Raw genomic sequence first — 25,404 nt, forward strand, 5'->3', positions numbered from 1 at the left:
AATTTTGTCAATTATACCTCAATAAAGCTGAATAAAATAAAATTGCTCCTTTATAAATATTTTAATTTCCTCCTTAATTAATACGTTTAACACTTGTAACTCCATGGGTATGCAGAATATTGAATATGTTCTCTCAAGGAGGGAAATCATCAATAATCACTACTAATTTCAGTCTATATATGGATGTTCTCAAAGCTCCATGTGGTGGAGAAGATGAACAACTGATGAAAATGAGGCCCCGCTCACATCAGCCGTGAAATGAGGAGGGAGACCACATTCCTCCACAGGTAAGGGCATGAGGAACATCAACTCAGGGTTACAAAGAAAAAAGAAAAGCAGGTTTGCCTCGGCAGAGTTCTCCCAAAAGTCTGCTTTGGAGGTAAGTTAAAAGGAAAGTCTTCTCTAAAATGTCTGATCCCAGGTAAATACCATGAGAATAAAAGTGGAGGTTATGCCTTTTCATGAACTTCTTATAGTCAACATCGAAATGCTTTATAAATAAGCAATAAGTGGTGCTGTGTTAAAACAAAAAACAAAAAAAACCCTGGAAAATCTTGTTTTTTGGTATTCTCATTTAAAGGGTAAAAAGTACTAATAGTGTGTCATTATTAATGCTGACAGTAACCAGAAAATTTTAATTTAAATAAATTCTTTAAACATTTACTCTGTAGTCTGAGATTTCTTTTGCAAACTTAGAGGAAAATTGAAAATATTAAAGATTATTCTGATAATAAAGAAAGTAATAAAATCTATCAGAGCCTGTGGAATAAAACCAAGCTGCTAATGAGTAAAATGGTAGTTAATTTTTTTGTGTGTGTGGTACGCGGGCCTCTCACTGTTGTGGCCCCTCCTGTTGCGGAGCACAGGCTCCGGACGCGCAGGCTCAGCAGCCATGGCTCACGGGCCCAGCCGCTCCACGGCATGTGGCATCTTCCCGGACCGGGGCACGAACCCGTGTCCCCTGCATCGGCAGGCGGACTCTCAACCACTGTGCCACCAGGGAACCCCGGTAGTTAATTTTTTGGTTAGGGAAAAAATAAAATAAATTAATTAATGTTCAAAATAAACATTTATAAAAATAATGAAAGTATCCTGGAAAGACTGGAAGAAATAAAGTGCAAACCAGAAATAAAACAATTAGGAAAGAAAAATGTATCACCTGAAAAAAAAAAATCTAAGAAAGTTTTTTTGGGGTTGTAGTGCCAGGAGTTGGAGCAAAAAAAAAAATAAAACAAATACCTACAAAACCTAGGGAAGGAAAAAAATAGATAAACTCAAAAAGAAAAATAAAAAGAGAGAAAAATCGGCCAGTTTTAATTTAAATAACTTCTTTATACTTGAAAATTTTAATATCAAAAGCTATGTAAAATTAAAAATTACAAGAACATTATGCAAAGTTGTATGTTAAAAGTTTAAATCACTATGAAATAGGTCTATAAAATACTTTAATTCAAAATTGAAGTGATAAAAAGAAATTATTAAAGTTATAAATATACTTCAAAAATTAGTTTCAGACAAAATGTGTTTATAGGCAAATTCTTTAGAATTCTTGAGGAACAGAGAATATTTATGCATTGTGCACTAACCTGGAATACTTAAAAAGATGAAAACGTATTAAATTCCATTTTATAAGCACTTGACAGGCCAGGAACAAAACAGTAAAAATAAACAGCAATAAAACAACACGTTCTGGAGTAGAGGTTGCCAAGTAGCAACTTGCAAATTCTATCAGGCAAGCTATATTTTCTCTCTTCACATAGTGTTTTCAAAAGTTCTGCATTAGCTACTAACATTGAAACACCCCCTGGTGGCGCAGTGGTTGAGATGCCTGCCGATGCAAGGGACACGGGTTCATGCCCCGGTCCGGGAGGATCCCACATGCCGTGGAGCAGCTGCGCCCGTGAGCCATGGCCGCTGGGCCTGCGCGTCCGGAGCCTGTGCTCTGCAACGGGAGAGGCCACAGCAGTGAGAGGCCTGCGTACCGCAAAAAAAAAAGTCTGATGGTAAGTCCTAGTTTTGAGAGTCTGTTAAAACGTCCCGGGCTCCAACAGCACTGGCCTGCATCGCTGGATGGCAGTGACTGGTGGGGAGCAGCAGCTGCCCCTTCTGGGCTAGAACAGCTCATGGTGTGTGTAGCCAGCCCACCACTACCTGCCATGGCCCTCCCATCAGCTACTGGTCCTTGGCAATTATAATCCTATTTGTGCTCTTACTTTTCTTACAGCAAAGAGTTCAATGTGAAACTCTTTACTCTCTAAACCCAGTTCTCAAACTAGTAGGAGAATGAAAGGAAGATCAACAGGACTGTGTGTCTCAGGAAAAATGGTTAGGGACATACTTCTTTATGGTATGGTACAGTGAGTCTACTGTACTACATGGCATCTGGGCAGCTTAATTGTGGTGTAGGGCCTAAGATACACATACTGTATTTTTATGTGCGGAAAGAAACTGACCTTCTTTCATATCAGCTTTGGGAAAAATCCCAGCATCAGTGCATTGGATAAGACTGGGGCCAACGATTTGCTTATGACTGACACTGAATTCCATATAAACACTACCGATACTTTGGTCCCCGTAAAGGATTTGATTTGTTTATTCCTAGAGAAATGAGTATTTTGGAAAACTCACAAGGCAAGGGATTTGGCACACTTTCTTATGTTGAACTTAATTTACAGCTATGAAAGTGATAAATTAAAATCATATTCCCACATTGTGGAATAGAAGGGGGACTTGAGAATTGTACATGTATCTTTGGAGTAGTCATGCAAACCTATTTTGTGAGTTGATATTTTTCATGACGAAATGAAGTGAGCGTGGACCCTCTCTCACACTATGCTTTGGGTTATGAAGAAAAGGAAGGTACTATCAGCCTATTTCCTGAAGAACATCGTGCATGATTATGTTACCTTGGAATAAAGGGAAATTAAAGCACCGGATGTCTTGGTTTAGAAGGTATTGTTCTGAGTAAATGAATTAGATATACTGTGATATTTTGTCATTCTCGGTAAGTTCAAGCACTTTAAAATCCCCTATTTCTTTGAGTATGCCTCAGGAGCTTTTAAAAGAGAAAAGTAGCCTCTGCTTACAAAGTTATACAACCTTAAAGAGCAGGTCATGCTGTGTGGACAGAAAACAAAAAAGGGAGGTGGGGAGAGGAAGGGTTAGCAAAGGTCTGAGCATTGGCTCCAGCTTCTCACTCGCTCATTGCTTGAGACTCAACCATGTGCCTCTGGCTCTCCCTAAACGGAAGCCCTGGGGACATATAGATAAGCCATGGCCCATCTCATCATCCAGGAAGGAGAGAACGAGCTGGAGGCAAGAAGCTAAGGCACTTCTTTAGACCAATGCAACCCAAAACACAGGACGATTCCCCTTTCCAGTGTCTGATGTTAAAACGCGTTACGTTATTCAGACAATATGCATAAGGCAGGAAAGTTCGAAATAGCCCATCTCACTTCTGCTAACTTAGCATGAACAGCATGAAAATGATACATGAATTATCACAGAAAATTAACATATCAAAAGAATAATTCCTCATAACCAAATAAGATCTATCCCAGGAATACAATGATAGTTCCATATTAGGAAATTATCAATAATTCATCAAATAATTTGAAGACAAATATAAAGAAAACCATAAGACTGTCTTTCAGGTGTCCGAAAACAATTGTAATGACTCAACACCTATTTCATATTAAAACACCTTTAAAAAGAAATAAAGAGAAGTGCTCAATATGATAAAGAGAATCTATTTCAAACCAGTTACCAGTAATTAAATCTGTTGGTAAACGACTAACACTATTCCCCTAATAAAGAGAATAAAAGAAAGAGGTCCAGTGTCAACTAAAATATTCAAGGCCTGACCAAGGCAATCAAATATAAACAAGAAGCGAGAACAGGGAACTCTACTCAATACTCTGTAATGGCCTGTGTGGGAAAAGACTCTAAAGAAGAGTGGATATATGTATATGTATAGCTGAGTCACTTTGCTGTATACCGGAAACTAAAACAACATTGTAAATCAACTAAACTCCAAAAAAATTAAAAAAAGGCTTCCCTGGTGGCGCAGTGGTTGAGAGTCTGCCTGCTGATGCAGGGGACGTGGGTTCGTGCCCCGGTCCAGGTAGATCCCACATGCCGCGTAGCGGCTGCGCCCGTGAGCCATGGCCGCTGAGCCTGCGCGTCTGGAGCCTGTGCGCCACAACGGGAGAGGCCACAACAGTGAGAGACTCACGTACCGCAAAAAAAATAATAATAAATAAAAAAAAATCACAATGGGATTTTTATCTAAGAAGTTGAAAAAATAATTCTAAAGCGCCCTGAAAAAAACCAATATGAATAAAAAGAATTTTTAAAAATTGCAACGTTAATAATGAGGGTTTACACTTACTCAGAAAGTAAATTGCTTTTGGTGAGCGATCTGATAAATACTAAAAGTCTTAAAATTTGGGATTCTACTCACAAATCTTATTCCAAGGAAATTGAGGATGTTAACAAAGCCACAAAGACGGCTATTTATAAAACCAAAATAACGTACACACTCAACACAAATAATAATTGGCTGTGTAAATTATGATACATCAATGCAACAAAATACTATGCAGGTATTAAAATTGCAGCTGAAGAGTCTGGATGCTTGGTAAAAATGGCGAGAATTAACTGCATTGGTATATCTACGTATCCTTCTACAAGCCCACTTGTAGACAATAAGGGAATTTAAGAAGATATAAATGGCAGAATAAATGCAGGAGAGAACTTGAGCTTGAGATTTCAGCAAATTTTGGAAGCTGAAAGGGAGAGAAGTAACTGTCTTAAAGCTGACGTGGCCTGAGATAACCAAAGGGGAAGCAAGGTGGTTTGAGTCACAGAACCTAGAGCGGCTTGGGACTGCGAAGCACCAAAGGCCACAGGAAGCGAGGGCCAAGCCGAGGGGTGAAAGCGGGACACCGGGTGGAGAGCAGCCCCGCCAGCACGCACACGGGGCCAGCAGACCCCCAGACCTTGGTCCTGACCCAGCAGCGCCTCCTGCCCGCTCAAACACGGGGATTCAGCCCAGCTTGGGGACAGCAGGGGAGAGAGGGGAGCACGGTGCTGAACACAAGGGGGATAAAGGAAGTCTAACGTAATGAAGAGTAGGAACCCTGACACTCCCTGTCCTCAGAGATCAGACGTGGCCTTCTCAAGCAAGCGATGAGAGGATTCCTTCGGGAAAAAACAAATACTCCTAAGACTAGACTGCCCGATACTAAAGTGGGAAAGGCGATGGGCATAAGTAAGAGTAAAGAAAGAGCACGGACTGCGAGGGCAGACTGTGAGCTCCAATTCCAGTGCCAGCACGAGCGTGCCAGCGTTACTTTAAGCAAAGCACTTAACCTCTTTGGAACCTTTTTAGTTTCCTCCTCTGGAAATGGAGATAGCGGTGCCTATCTCCTGATGCCTTTGTGAGGATTAAATGTGTCAATGACAGTAAAGCCCTCCCTCCATCCCCATAAAAGGATTATACTTCCCCGCCCATTGCCACTGCCCTCCGTGCAGGTGGAGATTTCCCTGCCCACGCACTCAGGCCTGGCCATGTCTAGCTTTGGCCAAATGAATGTGAATACACTGAAGTACAATGTGTCTAAGCAGAAGCTTTAAAAGCCCTGCCCATTCCGCCAGCTCTCTTCCTCTTTCCCCTCCACCTTGAGAACCGCAGGTCCCAGAGAGCTGCTCCTTTAGCCTGGGTCGTAGAACGAGAAGCACGGAAAAGAGCCATAGCAGTAGACCTAGGGCCAACTTCAGCTGCCCACGTGAAACACTAGCAAGAAAAGATTGTCTACAGTAGAAAACCAGTGAGACTTGGGGGTTGTTTGTTACTGCTGCAAGGTCAACAAACTACAGAGTCAACTCTATATTTTTAAGTTCTCAAAAGTTTGTAGTTTAGAAGTATCTGGAGAGTGAATCTTTAACAATATTCTTAATCCTAAGAATGTACTTGACCTCTAGTCAAGCAATTGAGGATCGTACCGTTTGTGGTATCTAATGTGAGGGCTGTATGACCAGTTAATGAAGGAAGAGAACTCACATTAACTGATCATCTACAATACACCACACCCTGTGCCATACATGATATTTCATTTAATCCTCATAACAAACTTATAGAGTAAGTTATACTTATATACTTATAAGTTAAGTATTATCACCCTCCTTAATAAGAAGAGACAAGTAAGGCTCAGGAAAGTAACTGAGTTGCCTGTTCTGGAACTACCAGCGCCGTTCAGGCGGGTCTGTCTCCAAGCTCATTCCCTTCCAGCCCTGCCTGGTACCACCCTTCCATGTGCCTTAATCTTTGTAAGCCACCTTCAACCCCCCACACACACACCCCCAATCACCTAGCACAACGCATGGCATGTTATAAGTGTTCAAAAAAAATACTTACTGAACTAAACTGAAAGGAAAACCTCCACCAAAAGACAAAAAAATGCAATTTCCATCTTACAGCATACAGCAAAATAGTGAAAATATAAAAAGTTTCAAACTATAGCAAAAAGAAAATAGTATTAAATACACCTGAACAAAGATGGAATTTATAAACTTAGAAGCAGCTGAAGAAATCAGAGTAACAGACCAACAGATTTAAATAGATAAAAAAATGAAACCTCAGTGTGTCAAATACCCTCCTCCATAACAGGACCAAAGTTAAACAGTAAACTGCATGCCTCAAAAGAAGATTATAGTAAATAGCAGTTAATTTTCTGATTATATAAAGCATTTACACAAATACATTTTAAAAAATACTAAGACTTAATTGATCAAACAGGCAAAGAATATGAAATATTTACACATAAGGAAACACAAGATTAAACATTTATTATTTATAATATTAATAATAAATATTTAAAAATAATCCTATAGTAGCCAATAAAATATAAAGTAAAAATATATCTCTTTTTCAACTACTTAATGGAAAATTTATCTTTAAATGATAAAACTCAGTGTCAGCAAGGTTACAGTAAAATGTCTTTTCTCATATACTGCTGATGAAAGTATGAGTTAATTCAACTCTCTTGGAAGGTAACTGAAGGTAAAAATAGTTTTAAGCTATTTATACTCTCTGACCCAATGATTTTACTATGGGAATCTATCCCAAGGAATAACATTAAATATGGGAAAAGATGGGCATCACTGTTCTGGGGAGGGGAAGACCTGATCTAGGAATCCAAACAGAACAATGAGGTAATCTATGGTGCTCTTCCTTTTCTAGGATATTGAGTCTATTTAAAATTGTGTTGATGAAGACTACACAGTAATATGGGCAAAGAAATTGATTATATTATTATTTAAGGAACATAGAATTCAAAATTGTGCATACAAATTAGACTAGTTTATTATAAAATAAAACACTGGTTACCTATTTTCTGAGTTTTCTTATATGAAAATGCCTTTATTAACAAAAATAAAAAAATTTATATGTATTTTATTTTATTTTTTATTTATTTATTTTTTTGCAGTATGCGGGACTCTCACTGTTGTGGCCTCTCCCGTTGCAGAGCACAGGCTCCGGACGCGCAGGCTCAGCAGCCATGGCTCACGGGCCTAGCCGCTCCGCGGCATGTGGGATCTTCCTGGACCCGGGCATGAACCCGTGTCCCCTGCATCGGCAGGCGGACTCTCAACCACTGCGCCACCAGGGAAGCCCTGTATTTTAAATGAGTAGAAATAATCTTGGGAGAAAAGGTAACATTAAACAGTTGGAATATTTTTGAAAGTCTCAAAATCTTTTCTTATGCAAGCAAATATGCAATATTTCCCAGCAAGCAGACAGAAGCAGTTTGGTGTACTGGTTAAGAGAAGACTTGGGAACCACACTGAGTTAAATCCTAGCTCTACCACTAAACACACAATTACCATGAAGTTACTTATACCTTTGTACCTCTGTGCCCCCAATTATAAAATGGGGATAAATAATAACACCTACTTCATGGAGCTGTTGGTGAGCATTCAGCAAGTTAATACATGTAAAACGCTTAGAAACAGTGCTTGACACATGGCAAATGTTCTAATATCTGTCAGTTTTTGCTTACATGTAAAAAAATATACTGAAAAGGAATTAGTCTTTTTTGCTAAGAAAATGAACATACAGAACTATGAGTTCATTAGAGCCATTAATCAAAATTTAATCAATGTCCTTCCTAATATAAGCTAAGAAAATATTTAAATGTATAAAAATATTCTTTCAGTACCAAGGGGCTGTTTCCTAAATTCCAAATTGAAAATTACTCCCAACATAAATAAGAAAATAAAAAAGTATTACCTTGTTGATATCATCTGCTGTAAATCCACTTTGTTCTAAGAGTTCTCTGATTGCTTCTATACATTTATTAAAAAGTGGAGAACAGAGAAGTTCAAATCTTGCTCTGTACACACACACATACACAAATACACATACACACAGAGAAGAGAAGACAGAAAAAAGTCAAACAAGACATCTTTTTCTTGTGAAGGTTAATGACAAAACGTACTGTGATGAATCTCTTTAGAATAGGTTTATGATCAGAACAGGATAGTAAACACCCAGCAGTGCAATATCATGGAGTGAAAAAGTCTAGGTTATCCATCTACAAATGCATGAAGATGTTTAGTATTAAATTCAGATGGAAGATTATCTTACCCATAGCCTGCTTGTAAGCTTTCAAAACACCTAAAAATACTCAGTGTATGGCATTTCTGACAATAAATCTATTGCTCCAAATCAAACCATCATTTGGAAATTTTTGCTATTTTTATGTGTAAAGTTTTAAAAAATTGTTTCTCACTACTTTTCTTTATAGTCTGAGCCTATGCTGCACATAGGTTTAGTTCTTTTGCACCACCTGAGAAGCTTAAATGCTAGCAAATAAAATTATGAATTCTATTTCCTTCTTAATAAATTCTTTTTCCTTCTATTTCCTTATTAATAAGCAAACATAGACTGAGTACTTGGACAAACAGCACTAAGTTAATATAAAGACTCTGTTGCCACAAAAGAGATTTAAATTCAATTTAACAACTTTCTATCTTTTAGATTGTAGCTTGAAATCTCTCTTAAAAGATCTAGAGAACTTTCTGGAGCCACTGGCTACATGAGACTACTGAGCACTTGAACTGTGGCTAATGCTACTGAGGAACCGAATTTTTTTTTTTTAATGTTATTTACCTGTAATTAATTTAATATTATTTACCTGTAATTAATTAAAAAGTTTAAACAGCCACAGGTGGCAGCGCTGACCCGGAGTCTTCGGGAAAGCCCAGAGAGAGTGAGGAAGCTAAACTACAAGGGCCAGATGAAGAGAGAATTTAACCACACAGAGTCAGTAAAAGCCTAAAAATAACATAATACTGCAATTCTGGACATCTTCACTATGCTTCCAAGTCACCCATTAGCTTGTTGGGAGGTTTAAATTGTGCTAACGGTAGCTATTATTATTGTGAGTCATATGCGATGCAAAATGATAGGATGATAGGACAACAGCCTCCCTTGGACTTCCTGGGTGAAGGTGCAATCATCTGTAAGCAATGTTTTGGATTATGTAAAAGATATGAGGATGAAAAACAATTTTATGCACATTAAACCTGTGTTTACTAAATGTCATAAAAGCTATTAAAGCTTACAATGCTGCCAACGGATGACAGAGCAAATAAAACCAAGAAAGGGATCAATCCTCAAAGTACTGTGATAGGTAACGGAACTCTGGAGTCAAAACTAGCTGGGTTTGAGTCCAAGGTCTGTCACTTACTGGCTGGATAACCTCGGACAAGAAATGAAACCTGTGTTTCAGCTTCCTCCTGTGTAAAGTAAGGAAAGTAACAGTACTTACCTCATCGGGTTGTTAGGAGAATTTGAGAGTTAATACATAGAAAGTACTTAGAATACAGCCTGCCACACAGGGGTAACGATCAAGTTATAGTAACATCCACTGATACATGTGCAAGCCCCACAAAGAACTAGGGACTATACAGGTGGGACTGCTATTCAGTAAGAGAAACTCGCAAATCTCAAACTTCAAGTCTTCTCTCATCTTTCTTTCAAAGATCTAGGAAGCCCTTTTCACACACTGCTCTTTGTAGCTGTAAAATAACAGGGCAATCACAGCTGACATGATTACTTTGAGAATAGTTATTTAGTCTGACAAGAGTTGGACCCCAGAAGTAAAGACAGGAAAACTCCCCTTTTATAGAGGGCTAATAAACCTCAAATGAGCAAACGAAAAACCCAAAGTGAGAAAATTACACCTAAATGTGAATACCCTTGGAATTTTTTTGTTTAAGTTTTTTGAACTGCAGTTTTACCTGGACACATTGCAGTCAAAATCTTGACCTTTATACAACGAGTCAAGGAAACAATTGGCACTTCCCAAGGTTGACAAAGAATGTTTTGCAGTGTCAGCACTGTTCATCAGTTTCACCATGGCACGGGCATTTCCTCTTACGTCATGTTTAAAGGATCTAAATTAAAAATACAATCTTTGAAGTTTAAAAATTACTAGGTCATTTAGAATTTATTGTAACTAAAATCTGGATAACCCCTATTAGGATAACTATAAGCTCATGAATCAATATTAATACCAGATTTTAGTATCTCCAAAATATCCGAAGAAAATTCTCTGCAATTTAAAGAAGTGTCTCAAGAAAAATGAATAATCAATATACTTAACACTTTGAATTGCTGGATTCTGTAACCACAATAATGGACTGTGCTTTGAAGAAGTACAGGAGCCATCATCTTTTTGCAGATGAGACAAAAGGAGGTTGAATGAGATTCATGCAACTGGGTCAAGTCTCACACCTCACCCCTTACAACCGCAGCATGATTACTGTTTGATGGCACAAAATTATCTGTCCAGCATTAAAAAAAAAAACAACTAAAAGTGCTTCTTCAGAGAAATCTGAAACATAACAAAATACGTAAAATTATAGTTCCTCTACCTCCAAGGGGAGTTAATTGTTAAAACTGCTTGCTAAGTGGTGATATTGATGGCCCTGTTTTTAAACATGTTTAAAAACTGAAATCCGTAGTAAAATTAACAATGCCCTTCCTTGAGTTGGAACACCTTTACAACAAAAAGCAGTATAGGTCTTTATTAAAGAAATGAGAAATTATCACTTTTTCAAGACTTTTTTTACCCAGTTTAGTCAAACTGATGAAAATGCTATTTCAGCTTCTTTTTACAGCAGGAATGTCCCAAATATAACCTTTATATATTTGACTCATGATGTGCCAAACAGGATTAGAATTTTGAATGGAATAATTATATCCAGCAACAAAACTAAAATATTCCTTGTGGTAGTAGATTAGTAATAAAATAGCAACACTCTGCAAGACATTCATTTACTGGAATCTAACTATAACATAATTTCTACACCTGTAAAAACTGTTCAGAAGGTAGTGAGGCCTCAGTGCTTTTACCCTCCTTCATCCAGACATAAAAGCAACCACTGAAGAATTGAGGGAAAAATCCAAGTACACTGCACTGGGCAGCTTGGCCTCTGCTTCCCCGTTTACCAGAACAGACCTTAGAACTTTAGACACAAAAATATCCAGCGCACTGGAAAAAACATGTCCTCCTTTGAAGGGCAATTTCAAATAAATTAGGAAAAAATTAAACGTGAAGTGAAACTTCAATCGAAATATATCATCAAGTCCCTTTATACTCACCTCTGAAACTCAGAAGCTAGGTACTGTGCTAAGGTTTCTGTGAAATGTGTACCTCCAATGTTATTATCAGTGTTTGTTGAGAGAACACGATATATTCCACTGTTAACTTCCATGACACTGATAGATAAGGATGTTCCTCCAAGTTTGAATACCAAAATGTTGCTAAAAAAAAAAAAGATAACATGAGTAAGTTCTGAGAGAATCACAGAATTGTAAAGCCAGGTTCGACTTCTTAAACTAACAAGTCACTGTAAATCACATATGAGGAAACTGAAAATCTCACATGAGTAACTAAGTTGTCCATGGTCATCACTCAGTGATGACTTAAGCCTAGAAACCAGATCTTCTGATTTTAAGTCAAAGCTCTTTTTCATTTAGTTGTACTGGTAAAACTGTATTCTTCTGACTAACTGGAGTTCAAAACACTAACTTTTCAAAGTAAATAAAGAAGAGATTTGTAATTAAAGTGAATTGTAAGAGAATTAAACATACAAATTTTATGTTAATATTATCCTTGTTACTACTGCAATAACATGTTCTACAAAAGTAAAACATATACAAAACTAGGAGCTAATTTCCTATGTATCAAAATCCAAAATTTCTGATATTCCAATTTATATTCTATATTTTAGTTTACCTAAAAAATCTCCTAGTAATTTATACATATTAGTTTAATTGTGAGATATGAATGAAATGACACAATTAGGGGAAATTAACACATCTGAATTGATTTCCCTAAAATTACACGATGTGTCAGACCTATTAAGACAAGTTTTATAATTAAATTAGGAGTACGTCTTACTATTTCATTATCAAATGAAGTCTTAAATCCCCATACTGGCTTTTCCCCCATCTCCTGCCAAGACAAATGTACATAAAAGACCTCACTGTTTCTAAGCATGTTTAATACTTAGAATTGGTAGTAAAATTAACAGTGCCCTAGAGCTTCAGTTGGAACTTGGCTGGGCTTATAAATTTCAAATCTTCCTCCACTAAGGGGACAAAGTGTAGGTGATAAGAGAAGGGCGGAAAAGCTCAACCTTCCCTCCTGCCTGTTATATCCTTTCTCTACTTTCCTAGGACATCTTTCTCATCTATTTGAAAAACTCTAGGTGAGTTTCGATGTCTTTCCATCCATAAAGGCTTGGAACCACTGTGCTATATAACAATCTCTACTGAAATAATTGCTATAATCTAAAATGTTTTCTGCAGTGAAAAACTTAAAGCTGCAAATATGGTTTTTACCTTTTTCCAGTGGGGGAGTCTTGTCCAATTCCATAAGCCAAAAGAGCTGCAGATGGTTCGTGGATTAATCGCAAAACATTGAACCCAGCAGCTCTGGCTGCTTCCCTGTGGACAATTTACTTTTAATACATTTAGTATCACAACATGTTCAAGTACATTTTTAGAAATGCTCTGCTAAAGATTTTATGCAATAGCATATAAGACTTCGTAAGTAGAACATGAAGGGTAATGAATGATCTTTAGAAGCAAGATAACAGAACATAAGAAATAGACTTAAGTCTTTAAGCGTAGATCACTTTCTGTTTAAAATAATAATGTTCAGAGTCTATTTCCTTGACAAAGAAAATAACGTGCTTATACTGAGTAAGGAAGAGAGAGCTCTCCAAGTGCTCAAGCTTACGAACTTTAGAAAGAGATTAGGACATATTTATAATACATTTTAGCATTTTCCAACTTCTTTAATTTAGGGTCACAGTTTTAACACCCCACAAGTGCAAGTAAATAAAGCAATTCTCTGCCCCAGAAGCAACTCAGGTGTTCAGCAAAGCCCCATAGGGAACTCTATCCACAGAGCAAAAGACTGGGTGCTTGCCAATTACATTTGCATAACAACCTATAAAAACTAAATATAACTTTTTGTTTAGATGTTAATCTAAGGTGAAAAAATAATCGCAAATATTTTCTAAAATTGCTTATTTTTATATAATTCCCACGTAAGCCTTAATTACATGACACTAAGGCAAAGTGATTTATAAACATCAACTTAACCTGGTAATCAAAAACATTTCCAATCAAAATAGCTAAGAAAGTACATTTAATTTTATGTTCTTTTGACATTTCATAAAATAAAGGAACTATTAATGATTATTACCGTAACTTTTTACCACGACTTACATATGTAAATATACATGTATTTACAAATACAACTTTATTGTGTAAGTTATTTTCAAATGCAATTTTACCTTTCACTATATAGTGATACTGTGAAATCCTTTATTTCCTTTAACTAAGCAAGTAAAAGAAACCCCATATTATACTTACCCAAGAGCATTTTTTTGTTTTTCTCCAAAATCAAATGGAACAGTAATAACTACATCATTTGCATCTGAGCCCAAGACAGAATGTGCTGTTTCTGTACGTGAAAAAAATATTTTAAAAGTTCACAAAACGTACTGTGGTAATCATGTCATGATATACATAAGTCAAATCATTACGCTGTACACCTTATACAGTGCTGTATGTCAATGATATCTCAATAAAATGGGAAGAAAAAACATATATAAAAATAAACTCTGATGATACACAAAAATGTCAAGTGATGCTCTGAGGTTTGTGAATTTGAGCCAAAGACATTCTCACTATAAGGATTTTCCAATTCACTTGACTGCTCTACCCCAATGATCTTCTCTTGCTCTCTTAAATTGTGCACTACTGGGCTTCCCTGGTGGCGCAGTGGTTGGGAGTCCGCCTGCCGATGCAGGGGACACGGGTTCGTGCCCCGATCCGGGAGGATCCCACATGCCGCGGAGTGGCTGGGCCCGTGAGCCATGGCCGCTGAGCCTGTGCGTCCGGAGCCTGTGCTCCGCAACGGGAGAGGCCACAACAGTGAGAAGCCAGCGTACAGCAAAAAAAAAAAAAAATTGTGCACTACTTTTTTGTGGTTTTGGTATAGTTTGTGGACATGGAACTAAGTACTTTCCAAAGTGCCTTGCTCTTAGGCTTCCAAGTTTCAACCATCTCCCAAATTAGACGGGTTCTTAGACAATGAGCTTCTAATGCACCTATGTGCAGACCAACGACCATGGTGAAAGGCTGCCTTCCATCCCACAAATCCATTACACATTCCAGAGCTGAAGTGAGCCTTGTCAGTAATCTACTCCAGAACCCCTCAAGCTGCTCCACAGGAGGCTGCTCAGCTAGCTCCAAGCCTTCACCTGAAGTGGAGATAAAACCAGACCTACTTAATCTGCCTAAATTACCATGGAGAGTGCACTGTCAATCTTGAAGGAGATACGACATTCACTATTCGCCAAGCTTATTGGCCACTTCATCTTTTTTAAAAAAATATTTATTTATTTGGCTGCACTGGGTCTTAGTTGCCACATGTGGGATCTTTAGTTGCCGCATGTGGGATCTTTAGTTGCGGCATGCATGTGGGATCTAGTTCCCTGACCAGGGATTGTAGCCGGTCCCCTGCATTGGGAGCGCAGAGTCTCAGCCACTGGACCACCTGGTCACTTCATCTTAAGAAGTTTTGAAAATGCTAATTTGGCCCCATCCATTTACATTACTTCTAGGGAAACCAAGGTCAGGGAAAATAAGTCATTTAACCACGGTCACATAGCCAGTGAGTGGCCCGGGCAGGTCTAGCATAATTTAGGTCTCCTCACTGCTCATTCGCTCAATCACCCTGCTTATTACCCCCAGATCAAAAACCATCTCTAGATTTTTTAAAAGGTCAGTTTTTAAAAAGATCTTTTCTTTTGCTCAATACCTTTCATTTTACTAAATATCAGTCTGGCAACATCTTCTGGGCTGACAAATTTCTTTTCTTCTCCAGTATCTATTTCATATCGTAATTTCCCATTTTTTTCAATGACCTAAGAAGGAAATTATGAGTGTGTTAAATAAGGAATGATTTTAATAAAAATACAGTTTCAAATCAACATAACTGGCAATCACTTTGTGTAATAGGGAAATAATAATAGAAGCATACTCACTAAACATTTACTATCCCTGATGTATTTCTGAGCCTGTGGATCATCAGAGCTGTCCAGAGATAAACATAGTTAAATATTTATATCACTACTGTTGACATACAAGTTTTAAAGAAGACTATATTCTTCAATACCACTTGACAAATATAAAATATAAACAAAATCAAGTTGCTTAATGTTAAAAGAAATCTTGCAATATTAGGGTAGGTTTAGACGGTAGGAATGAACGGCTGTAGAATTTACAAGGTTTAGAGTAATTCTATTTAAGTGCTAACTTCACATTTGAAAGTGAATAGCTCTTCCCTGTTCTGATCTTACTACCAACAGATGTTAAACATTTGGGGATGATTTTCATAATATCAATAATTTTATGTCATATATCTCGTATCTTTGATCCTGAAGACCCAACCACTGAGATAAGGACAAAAGGTCCACAAACTAATGGCAAACCAGAATACCTAACACCATCTTTGCTGCTTGGTTTCTGAATATGAATCAATGCCTGAAACCTGAAAGGACTAAGCAAAAGTATGAATATTATATATGTAAAAGTGCAGAGTACTACAGGTAGATAGATATATAACATCCTATACGAAGTAGGCACTGAACAATTGTGTATGGCAATGGAAAAATTAAAACAATGGGTGTTATGTTGCTCAAAATAGTAATACGAATTAATGCAGACTGCAAAATGTTTTCACATGTATTACCTTACTTCCTTCCCAACACTATAAGGGGCAGCGTCAGTACTTAATCCCAGGCCTTCTCTACCAGGCTAGGGTTTAGACTGCCTCGTGGTAAGATGCTAAATGACTAAGGTACTTTCGCCGTGAGCAGGGACAGGAGTCTGATCTTTGGCTTAATTTCATCTAGAAACGAAGATGAGGTAGACCCTTTCACTAAATCCTTCTTGCAAGGGGCAGTGGCTATTCTGTCCAGAGACCAGTCTTAACTGTTTAGTAAGAGCAGGTGAAAATTAACACTGGCTAATTGCAGAAGGGTAACTGAACACCTGAGGACCCTAATCTGTGTAAAGGGGAAAATGCCCAAAGTCACATGGCTAATTAATAGAACTAGCTGGAGTCCAGATCTTTAACGCAAGGTTTAATATTCTTTCCACTAGCCTTCCCCCACCCCCACCCCTTTTCTAAACCCAATATTTATACTAGCTCCTGGACAAATATTTTAAGGGTAAGAAAAAAAAGATTAAGTGTGCCCACAATAATTTTTTTTTCCTACCAATACGGTAATTTTGGCATGACACTTAGTGATTCTGTTTCCTTTAAAACAGAATTTAAGTCAACCAGGATAATTTCACCAAATAGCTATCTATCACTCAGACAAGATAACTTGCCAGAAAAGGATATTTTAATGGAATTTATAGAACTCTTAGAAATGGAAAATTCTTTCTCAATTGCCATGCAGAGAGGGCCTTGCTCAGGTGAGGCCAGAAGCACACGTAGCTCTGAGGGCCACAGAGAGGCCAGACCCTGGAGGTTAGCCAGCGGAGAAGCAGAAAGCAGAGAATGGAGGTGACGACAAATGATCACGGTAGCGCCAGAAAGTAGTGGACTGACCACAGCCAGGTACAGATGACAACTTTATTTGTCCACACCAGGATTGAGTTACTGAACAGAGACAGAGGGTGGTGGCAGGCTGGCATACACAGCGCCACTTACGTCGAGGGCTTCAGGAGGCCGAGCATCACTCCTACCAGGGTACCAGGGCCTTCATCCTGCCCCTCCTCCTCCCTCCTGAAGGGCCCTGCCCCGCACTCACCAGCGCTCACGTACTGCTGGGCTTCTTCCCCCCACTCTCCCAGTACAGAGCCCACCCGGTCTGGAAACGTCTGTCTTTACATTCATCTGCCCACTGGGCCCTCACACAGCTCCTGCAAGGTAGCAGGGATCGCCTCCCACTGGATAGGTGAGGGGCCTGAGGTACAGAATGGTCAAGGGACCTGCCTGCAGACTGACAGGGCGTCACGGCTGGGCCTAGAGCTCAGACAGGACTTCTGGGCCTGTTTCTCGACAGCCTCCCCTTATTACGACTTCTCTCCTCTTCACAAGATTTGGCCTGTTTCTTCCTGTTTTTAAAGATTTTTCCCTTTAGTTTTGTTCCTAAAGTTACTCTGCCCATTAGATCTGCACACTACCTCCCAAGTTCACCTTGACTTCTGCTCTTTAGCACTTCTCTTATCTCAAATAATCCCTGCCTGTGTACTTTGCTACCATTAATAGATTAATATGGTACAGGCCTAACTCTTTCAAGTACTTCCCTGTTTTTCCAGAAAGTCTACCTATCTACAGTAGTGTTATCCAGTTATAATTGACATGGACCCCTCCATGTAAGGGCCTAAAACTGAGAAAAAAAATTATATATCTCCATTTCCGTGTCTTAAACATATGCTCCTTTAAAGCATGGAATCTGTGTCTGGGTGTGGTGCTTACAGAAGTTCACGAGTACATTCATAAATATTAATGCCATAGAATGCTTCCTTAAAACACATACATTAACACGCTGCTGTGACTGAAAATATCGCAATCAGAATTTCACTTTGCCTTTTGTTATGCTATTCATCTAATTTTTTAGAACTGGAAGGTACAAGAAACATCACCTAGTACAAACCTCTCATTTTAGAGATAAACCGAGGCACAAAAAGGGCAAGTGATTTGCTCAGTGTAACGAAGTGTAGCAGCATTAGAATCTGGGGGTTATGGCTAGATTCCAGTGTGTTCTACCTCACGCTGCTTCCTACAGAATGGCCCATTCCCAAGAGAAACCTGCCATCTATTCCTGCTCCCTGTATGTTCCCGCTGTGGTCTGGACCATTTCTCCACCTATTGCTATTTCCAGCATTTAGTAAGCAACCAAGCTGGCAAAATAGAAAATAAAACCTCTCCCAACATGCCTGCACTTTTTTCCCAGCCTCTTGATTAGAGGAAAGCTCTTTACGTTCTAAGTCTCCTTTTTGTACTTTCTGAAAGTACTAAATAACCACTAAGAGCTTTAAGTTAGGTTAACGATGGCCAGTAATGGCTTCCCTTCTAGAGTAAATTGGAAGCATGGCTCAACACCATATCTCCTCTAGGAAGTGTATGTGTTTTGGAGGGAAAAGGGGATGGATTTGTGGAGGGTTGGTGCTTAAAAAGAGTTAGCTACTGCAGGCCGTCCTTATCCACACCACCCAACTGTTCCCAAAGCTGTTCTATTCCATCATATGCCATTAATGAGGTGAACTTCTGTCTGTAACGTGAGAAAAAGTGACTTTGGAAAGTTCCCTAAAAGAAAAGTTTTCTAGGGCTTGCCTTCTGTAACATACTAGACAGAAAAAAAGGCTAACAGAGAAGAACAAAATTAGCTAAAGGCATTTGGGAAACTGTTATCAACTGAATTGTTTCCACAAGGTCCAAATGGCAAACCAATGTTAAAGATATATAATTATGCAGAATCAAGGAACCTAAAAAATATGGAATGCAAAGAATTTACTTACATGTAATATTTTATAAGACAGCCAATTTCTCATTATATCAAAGATAATCAATATGAACCAAAATGCACGATTGTGGCTCCCTGTCGGTTGTGAATTATATCCATAGTGATAAGAGACTAAGGACTAGTAAAATGGAGGGAAAGATGGTTTGACTATTGAGTCTGTGCTAGTCGGTATGTCACAGACACAGCAGTGAAAATATGAGCTAAAGGTACCAATACGTGTTGTGTCTCTATTAGCCTCATGAGCTAGAGAGAGATTTAAAGAAGTGAAGATTGTAAACTCCAGGAAGCAGTCAAGTTAAACTAGTAGATTCAAGCAATGAGGTCTTGGTATACAGCCCTAATTCTACATCTTGTCAGCTACTGTGCTTCATCCTAGCCTGACCTCAGCCAAGGTCATATGCTTTAATAACTTACATGTGTATAGGGCTTTTAAACTTTTAAACCCTTTCACATCTATTTAAGCCATCTGATCCTCACAACAACCCTGTGAGGTAGGCAGGCTGCCCCCTTTTAACAGCCAAGGAAACTGGTGTTGAGAGGTAAACTAAGTTGTCATGCATCAGTGGTGAAGCCAGGGCTAACTAGCTCTCTGGACTTGGCTGCTTCCGTTGTCTACTAGGCCACCTCTCACGTTTCTGAAACGTCTTTCAACTAGTGGAGACGCTTGGGAGAAGCAAGTATTCTACCCTTGAATATTCTAGTATTACTACCCTTCTGCACATTAATGGTCCATCCACTCTTTTTTTTCTGAGGACACGGAAAAGGAGGCAGGCTACCAGAAGGCAGCCGTTGGACCCGGGCCTCTGCCAGAGTACGAAATACACCCTTGTGTGACCAGCTCCTAACTTTTGGTGTTTGAAATTAACCTCTGAAGCAACTTTTCAAGCCCTAGCTGGAAAGCACCGGTTGCCTCTTCCACCGCCGTGGCCAAGCGTCTCATGGCGACCACTGCATCCCTACGCAGCTCGTTGGCTGTGTCCTGCTGAGCACTGGCCTCCTCGCCAATGGCAATCAACCGGTCCAATTTTTCCTCCTCCCGCTTTGAAAGTTCTCGTGCCAATCTCCTGTTTTCTGCCAACTCGGCTGCGATAGCCCTGGCCACGGACCGCCTTCTTCGCCTTGCCCACCTGGGAGGGGGCTCACTGGTCAAAGGCCCATCCCCACCAGAAACAAAAGGAACTCTGCAGGAGGAGCCTGGAGGCCGCTGTGCCGAGGCCACCCCGGGAGTGTTTCGGCCGGAGCTGGTGCAGGGGCTGGGCTCACCGGACACCCCCAGTCTGGTCACGGGGCTGCTCTGACAGGGAGCAGCTGCACCTCTGAAAAGGTGGTGGGAGCTGCTGTAGCTGGGGGTCCCTTGAGAGCACCCTGAAAAACAAAGCAACAATGTTGCAGAGATTACATTCCTGTTACGGGAATGCTTGGAGCCAGCAGCAGAGCTGAGGGACAGTGACAAAGCTATGGTATTCCCAGCAAGGCCTCTTTCCACAAGGGATGGGGAAAAATTCACTTCCTTATCTGGACATTTTGTTCTGTTGCAATCATACATCCAAAACCTCTCCCCTCGCCTTCCTGAGCCCCTTTCCACATAGCTATCCAACCTACTCTACAGCCACAGATTCCTAAGTCTCCATTATTAACGATGCCCAAACTAGTCTGGTTCTAAGGAGTGCTTCCAGGTTTAAAGGAGCTCTAATATCTTACATACCTAGGGTCATGCCTCTTAAAAACCTGAAGCCCTTTATCTTACCATTAGATTTAAAAAAGAGGGCAGGGGGCAGAAATAGGGACTATGCTGACGAGGTCACCATCCAAACATATAACGATTAGAACCAAGTGACTCTGGGACCCTGATCCTTCACACGCTGGGGAGTTACCTGCACCCGAAGATTCATCCCAGGAGTCCTCAAGGTCACTGGTTTCCCGCATCTGGTCACTGATCCTCAGTTGACAATCCTCATCTGATTCCTTAACTGTTTTCAAGATAGGCTGATGATCTGCTGCCTGAGTCCTCTTTGCTCCCAGAATGCTGGCTCCCTCTTCCCCTGGGGTGTCAGGGGCCGCTAAGTTCTGATCACAGTGCTCGGCCCAAGCAGCATCCTCCATTAAGTTGTCTGCGTCAGTCACTATCTGAGTTCGGAGAAGCTGATCCAACGTATCATAAAAGGGACAGTGTGGTGGATCACCCATACTTGTGGCGTGGGCCACATAGGCCTTTAAATATAACGCCTTCAGGACTTTGAACTTGGAGCGGCACTGACGCTCGGTGCGGCGGAAGCCTTCCTGCTGCATCCGCTTAGACACGGCCTGGTAGACGTCTGCGTTGTGATGCACGGTCTGGAGGCGCTGCATATACTCTGCCTCGCCTAGTATGGAGAGAAGCGTGCGTGTCTCCTGTCTGGACCACCGGATGCCTGCGCTGCTATTGGAAGTGGCCATAGCGGACTGGGGAGGAAGGCTAGCTGGAGGAGGCTCCTGGGCAGCAAGGTGCCGATCGGAAGGTGTGGGGAGGCTCTGTGTGCTCAGGTCTATCTCCAGGAGCCAGCCGATTCTTCCCTCTCAGGGCTAATTGCTGAGAAGCCAGGTCCAAGGACCGCATTTCTGGCTGGAAGGCCACAGGGGAATGAAAGTTACAGGGATGGGTAAGGATAATTGTGGCAGCAAGTTAAGCGGTGCTACTTGTAAGTAGGCTGCAAAGAGGCAGGATGCCAGCACTGAGAAAGCCCAACTTTGGGAGTTCGCTCAGGATGGGTACTGGATCAAGGGCTAAAAAGGGCCTTACTGGCTTGGTAACAAGGGGACTGGCTCCTCCACAAAAGGCAGAATGCTTCCAAGGCTGAGACCTGGTACAACTGTGTATCTGTAAAAATCACCATTAACTTCTAAGCAGACAGACCGAGGCGGAGAAATGCCTGGACCATGAGGCAGCTCATTCTGGAGAAGTCCTAGCAGCACCATGGCATAGCCATACATGTCTAAAGGGGATCATTCCTTACTAACCTTGGCCTAAGTGGCATGCTGTGGCTATGTATTACCCAGCTGACTGTCACCATTGCACTCTTTTGTTAAAAGGTAACTTCCAGGGCCAGAAAAGCGAGCTGAAGTTGTTCTTGCTAATACAAAGCTTTTTGCATAATACGGCAGAAGACCTCCACATCTTTACTTCGACCACCTGCCCCAAAATAGCAGCAAAAAAACAAACAGGGCTACCTAGGGGATGGATCTGTGGAACTGTTCTGTATCTTGATTATAGCAATGCCAGTACCTTGGTTGGGATACTGTAGTATAGTTTTGCAAGATGTTACCACTGGGAGAAAATGGTAAATCCAATAATACATTCCATCTCTCTGTATCATTTCTTGTAACAGTATGTAAACCTACCATTATCTCAAAAAGAAAAAGTTTACTTAAAAACATACATTGTTGGCTGCTTACAGTGAGTGAATCTAGCTTCTACAACTCCCTGCTTTTTTTTAGTCTATAATTTAAAAATTTTTGATACCAACTCAAATTATTTCCAATATGCTCAGTACTAAATTTTGTCAACAGATAAATGGATATGGGAATATATGTATCATCAGAGAATATCTGAATTCTCTCTGAAATACTACAAGTTTTGACGTAATGCATAAAGATCCTAAGGGAACAAAATGAGCATCAAGTTCAGTTTAACTAAACACAGGTAAGGGATAGTAAAAAAATACCTGTATATATAAAAGAAATAAATTTTAAATTTAATCCATGATCCCCAAATCCTAAAGTCAACACGAGGAAATTTCTACCTAAATTCTTAAATGACAAAGTAGAAAGGAAAGAACCTGGGGCTAACGGTTAGGCATCCTGGACTGCAGTCCTTTCTAGTTTACCCCCTAACTAATTTAGGGATATCTAACTTCTGTGTGCCTTGATTTTCTCATCTAGAAATGGGAAGGGACAAAACCTGCCTGACAATCTTACAGGGATTTGAGAGAATTCAATAATAGGTGGGAAAGCACTCTGAAAATTTAAAAACACTATATCGAGTGTTACAACTCCAGTGAAAATGAAAACCCCTAATTATCATGGTAATCTATAATTTGAGGAGTCAGAAGTCTGAGGAAGCAAGCCTCTTTAATCTTTTAATTAAAGTTATAACAGCTGATTAACCTGATTCTTAAGACATTAATTAAGCTGTTTCCCTAATGCTTAAATTTGAAAGCCAACTGTTAAAGTTAGTTCCCAGAAAGTGTCACAAAAAGATCTGAGGAAGAAAATCAATAGCTTCTACATAAATATTTCACCAATTATAATAGATTCCACGAAATTCAACGACAGTGCAAAGAAATCTTCAAATTCGCACACAATCTTTCAAGTTCCCTCAGTTAAAAAAGTACTGTACGAATGTGATAAGTCCAAATTCCCACCTCTGGATGACACAAATTATCAAAACTAAATGTATGTTGGCATCTATCAATACTAACAGACCTGAAAGCAAGAAACAAATGTCTGAGTGAATCCCATCCTTGAGAAGACTCAGCAGAAGATAATATCAGAAGATAACAGCCTCCTAGAGTATTCTGTGAAATGACCCAGTCATAGAAAACAATGAAAAAACACACTGGCGTTTCTAGTTTCATTTCACATGACACTTAGAATGTATAAACACGTTTTTATTACCATGGGTAAAAGTAGTATTTTATTCCATACCTTCTGCCAAGGATCTGCTTTACTTTCATGACTGTATTTGAAATATTCCTCATTCTACTTTGTTTTGCTGCCAACCCAACAACCTGAAAAAGAGCAATAGATTACAACGCACATAATTTTTTCCTTATTTCAAAGTTCAAAAATGAGGGGAACAGTACCTCTTCATTTTCTGAGTAAGCAACAACAGCTGGAGTAACTCTATCACCTGCATCGTTGGCGACCACATCAGCCCGGCCATCCTGGAGAAAAATATGCAACTGTATTAGTTCCTTTGTGATGAAATATACAGTCTCTTTAGATATATTCAGACATGGGTGGGCCAGTGTTACTCTGACATATATATGTGGAGAGAAAAACTGCTTTATCTTTATTTTAAACACGTAGATTTAATTGTCCTTATCAATTTCCTAGATTTTAATTAAGACCAGAATTCCACGAAGAACTACCTCATTTTTTTCAGTCTGCTCTGTATAGTGGATAACAGAACAGACATAATAACAACCTATCTATGTACAATAACAAGCCTTATTGCGTTAAACTTTCTACTTCTCTTCCTTTCCCTATAAATGCCTCTTTCTTCCCTTTCTCTACATATGATGAAATAGCATTAAACCCTTTGGCTTTTCCTTACAAATCATTTGACATTTAAACGTGAGACTAGGATCATGGCTGTCCCTCATTATTGTTCCTTCCACCTGCCCACTGATGACAGGAAGCCCCTAACTCCTAGTCAGGCTCTCTCATTTCCAGAAAGGACAACTGAATAGAGCACACACCATCATCTGGCTTCACACGCTTCGCGGGATCAACACCTCCAGTTCCAGAACGCGGCCAGCCCGCCCTTTCTTGGCCAACGTCCAGAAACCTCTGGGTACCACACGTTCAGGTCCCCCTCGGGGCCTCCTGCGCCCGCGATGTCCCGGGTCCGCCCCCGCTCGGGGCCTCTTGCGCCCGCGAGGTCCCGGGTCCGCAGCGGCCTTCCTTGAGGAGCCGCGGGGGACGAGGCCGGGTCCGCCCAGCTCTCAGCCCCGAAACTTCCCCACAGAATCACCTCTCCGCGCGACGTCCCCAGGCCGGCGACACGCCGTTCACAGCCCCGCAGGAGACCAAAGGACTTGGCCTCGCACCCAGACAACTGGGTTCGCGCATCCCAAGTCCCCGAGTCCCTCACCTTATAGACGGCCACACAGGCTGATGTGCAGCCTAGGTGAACCCCGATGGCCGCCATGAGGCGACACAGACGGCGGCAGGAGTAACGAGCGGTACCCCCCGCCACAAGAGCGCCAGGCCGCGGAACAGCCCCATCAGGCACCGCGGAGACTTCACGTTCCCGCCCGCCCATTGCGTCCGGTCCCTCCGCCGCGGCCTTCCGCGTCCTCGCCAATCAGCGTGAAGGTCCCGCCTTTCCCCTCGAGCAGTCAGCGAATAGCTTTACTGCGTCTCTCCCCGCCCCGCTGGGGAGGCACGGCGTGAGCGAGAGTGCGCACGCGCATGTCGGGGAGGGAAAGGAAGCGGCTGCTTCGCTTCGCCCGCTTCCATGCCCTTTTCTTGAGAGCCAATGGAAACTCACGGTTGAGTTGCATCATG

At 40.5% G+C, this 25,404-nt stretch overlaps 1 protein-coding gene across 4 annotated transcripts in view; it reads right to left on the minus strand.

Annotated features, from left to right (window-relative positions):
- The window catches only part of LOC308613900 (heat shock 70 kDa protein 14), a 34,077-nt gene extending 8,921 nt beyond the window's left edge, over positions 1-25,156 (minus strand). The window contains exons 1-10 of one of the 4 annotated variants that reach the window (XM_081228006.1): positions 24,989-25,156; positions 23,976-24,056; positions 23,818-23,900; positions 15,640-15,688; positions 15,414-15,519; positions 13,961-14,051; positions 12,920-13,024; positions 11,675-11,836; positions 10,309-10,464; positions 8,294-8,396 (exon numbers count right to left, since the gene is read on the minus strand). In XM_081228006.1, the coding sequence (XP_081084132.1) occupies positions 8,294-8,396; positions 10,309-10,464; positions 11,675-11,836; positions 12,920-13,024; positions 13,961-14,051; positions 15,414-15,519; positions 15,640-15,688; positions 23,818-23,900; positions 23,976-24,056; positions 24,989-25,045 (993 nt within the window). In that variant the 5' untranslated portion in view covers positions 25,046-25,156. Of the gene's footprint in view, positions 1-6,936; positions 7,704-8,293; positions 8,397-10,308; positions 10,465-11,674; positions 11,837-12,919; positions 13,025-13,960; positions 14,052-15,413; positions 15,520-15,639; positions 15,689-20,000; positions 20,500-21,008; positions 21,693-23,817; positions 23,901-23,975; positions 24,057-24,593; positions 24,682-24,988 lie in introns of those variants that run through there. The other 3 variants (XM_081228007.1, XM_081228005.1, XM_081228004.1) reach the window with 3 other exon arrangements.
- Positions 25,157-25,404: the final 248 nt, after the last annotated feature.

This window comes from Mesoplodon bidens (assembly GCF_964165515.1).
Source record: "Mesoplodon bidens genome assembly, chromosome: 3".
In the NCBI taxonomy this organism is placed as follows: domain Eukaryota; kingdom Metazoa; phylum Chordata; class Mammalia; order Artiodactyla; family Ziphiidae; genus Mesoplodon; species Mesoplodon bidens.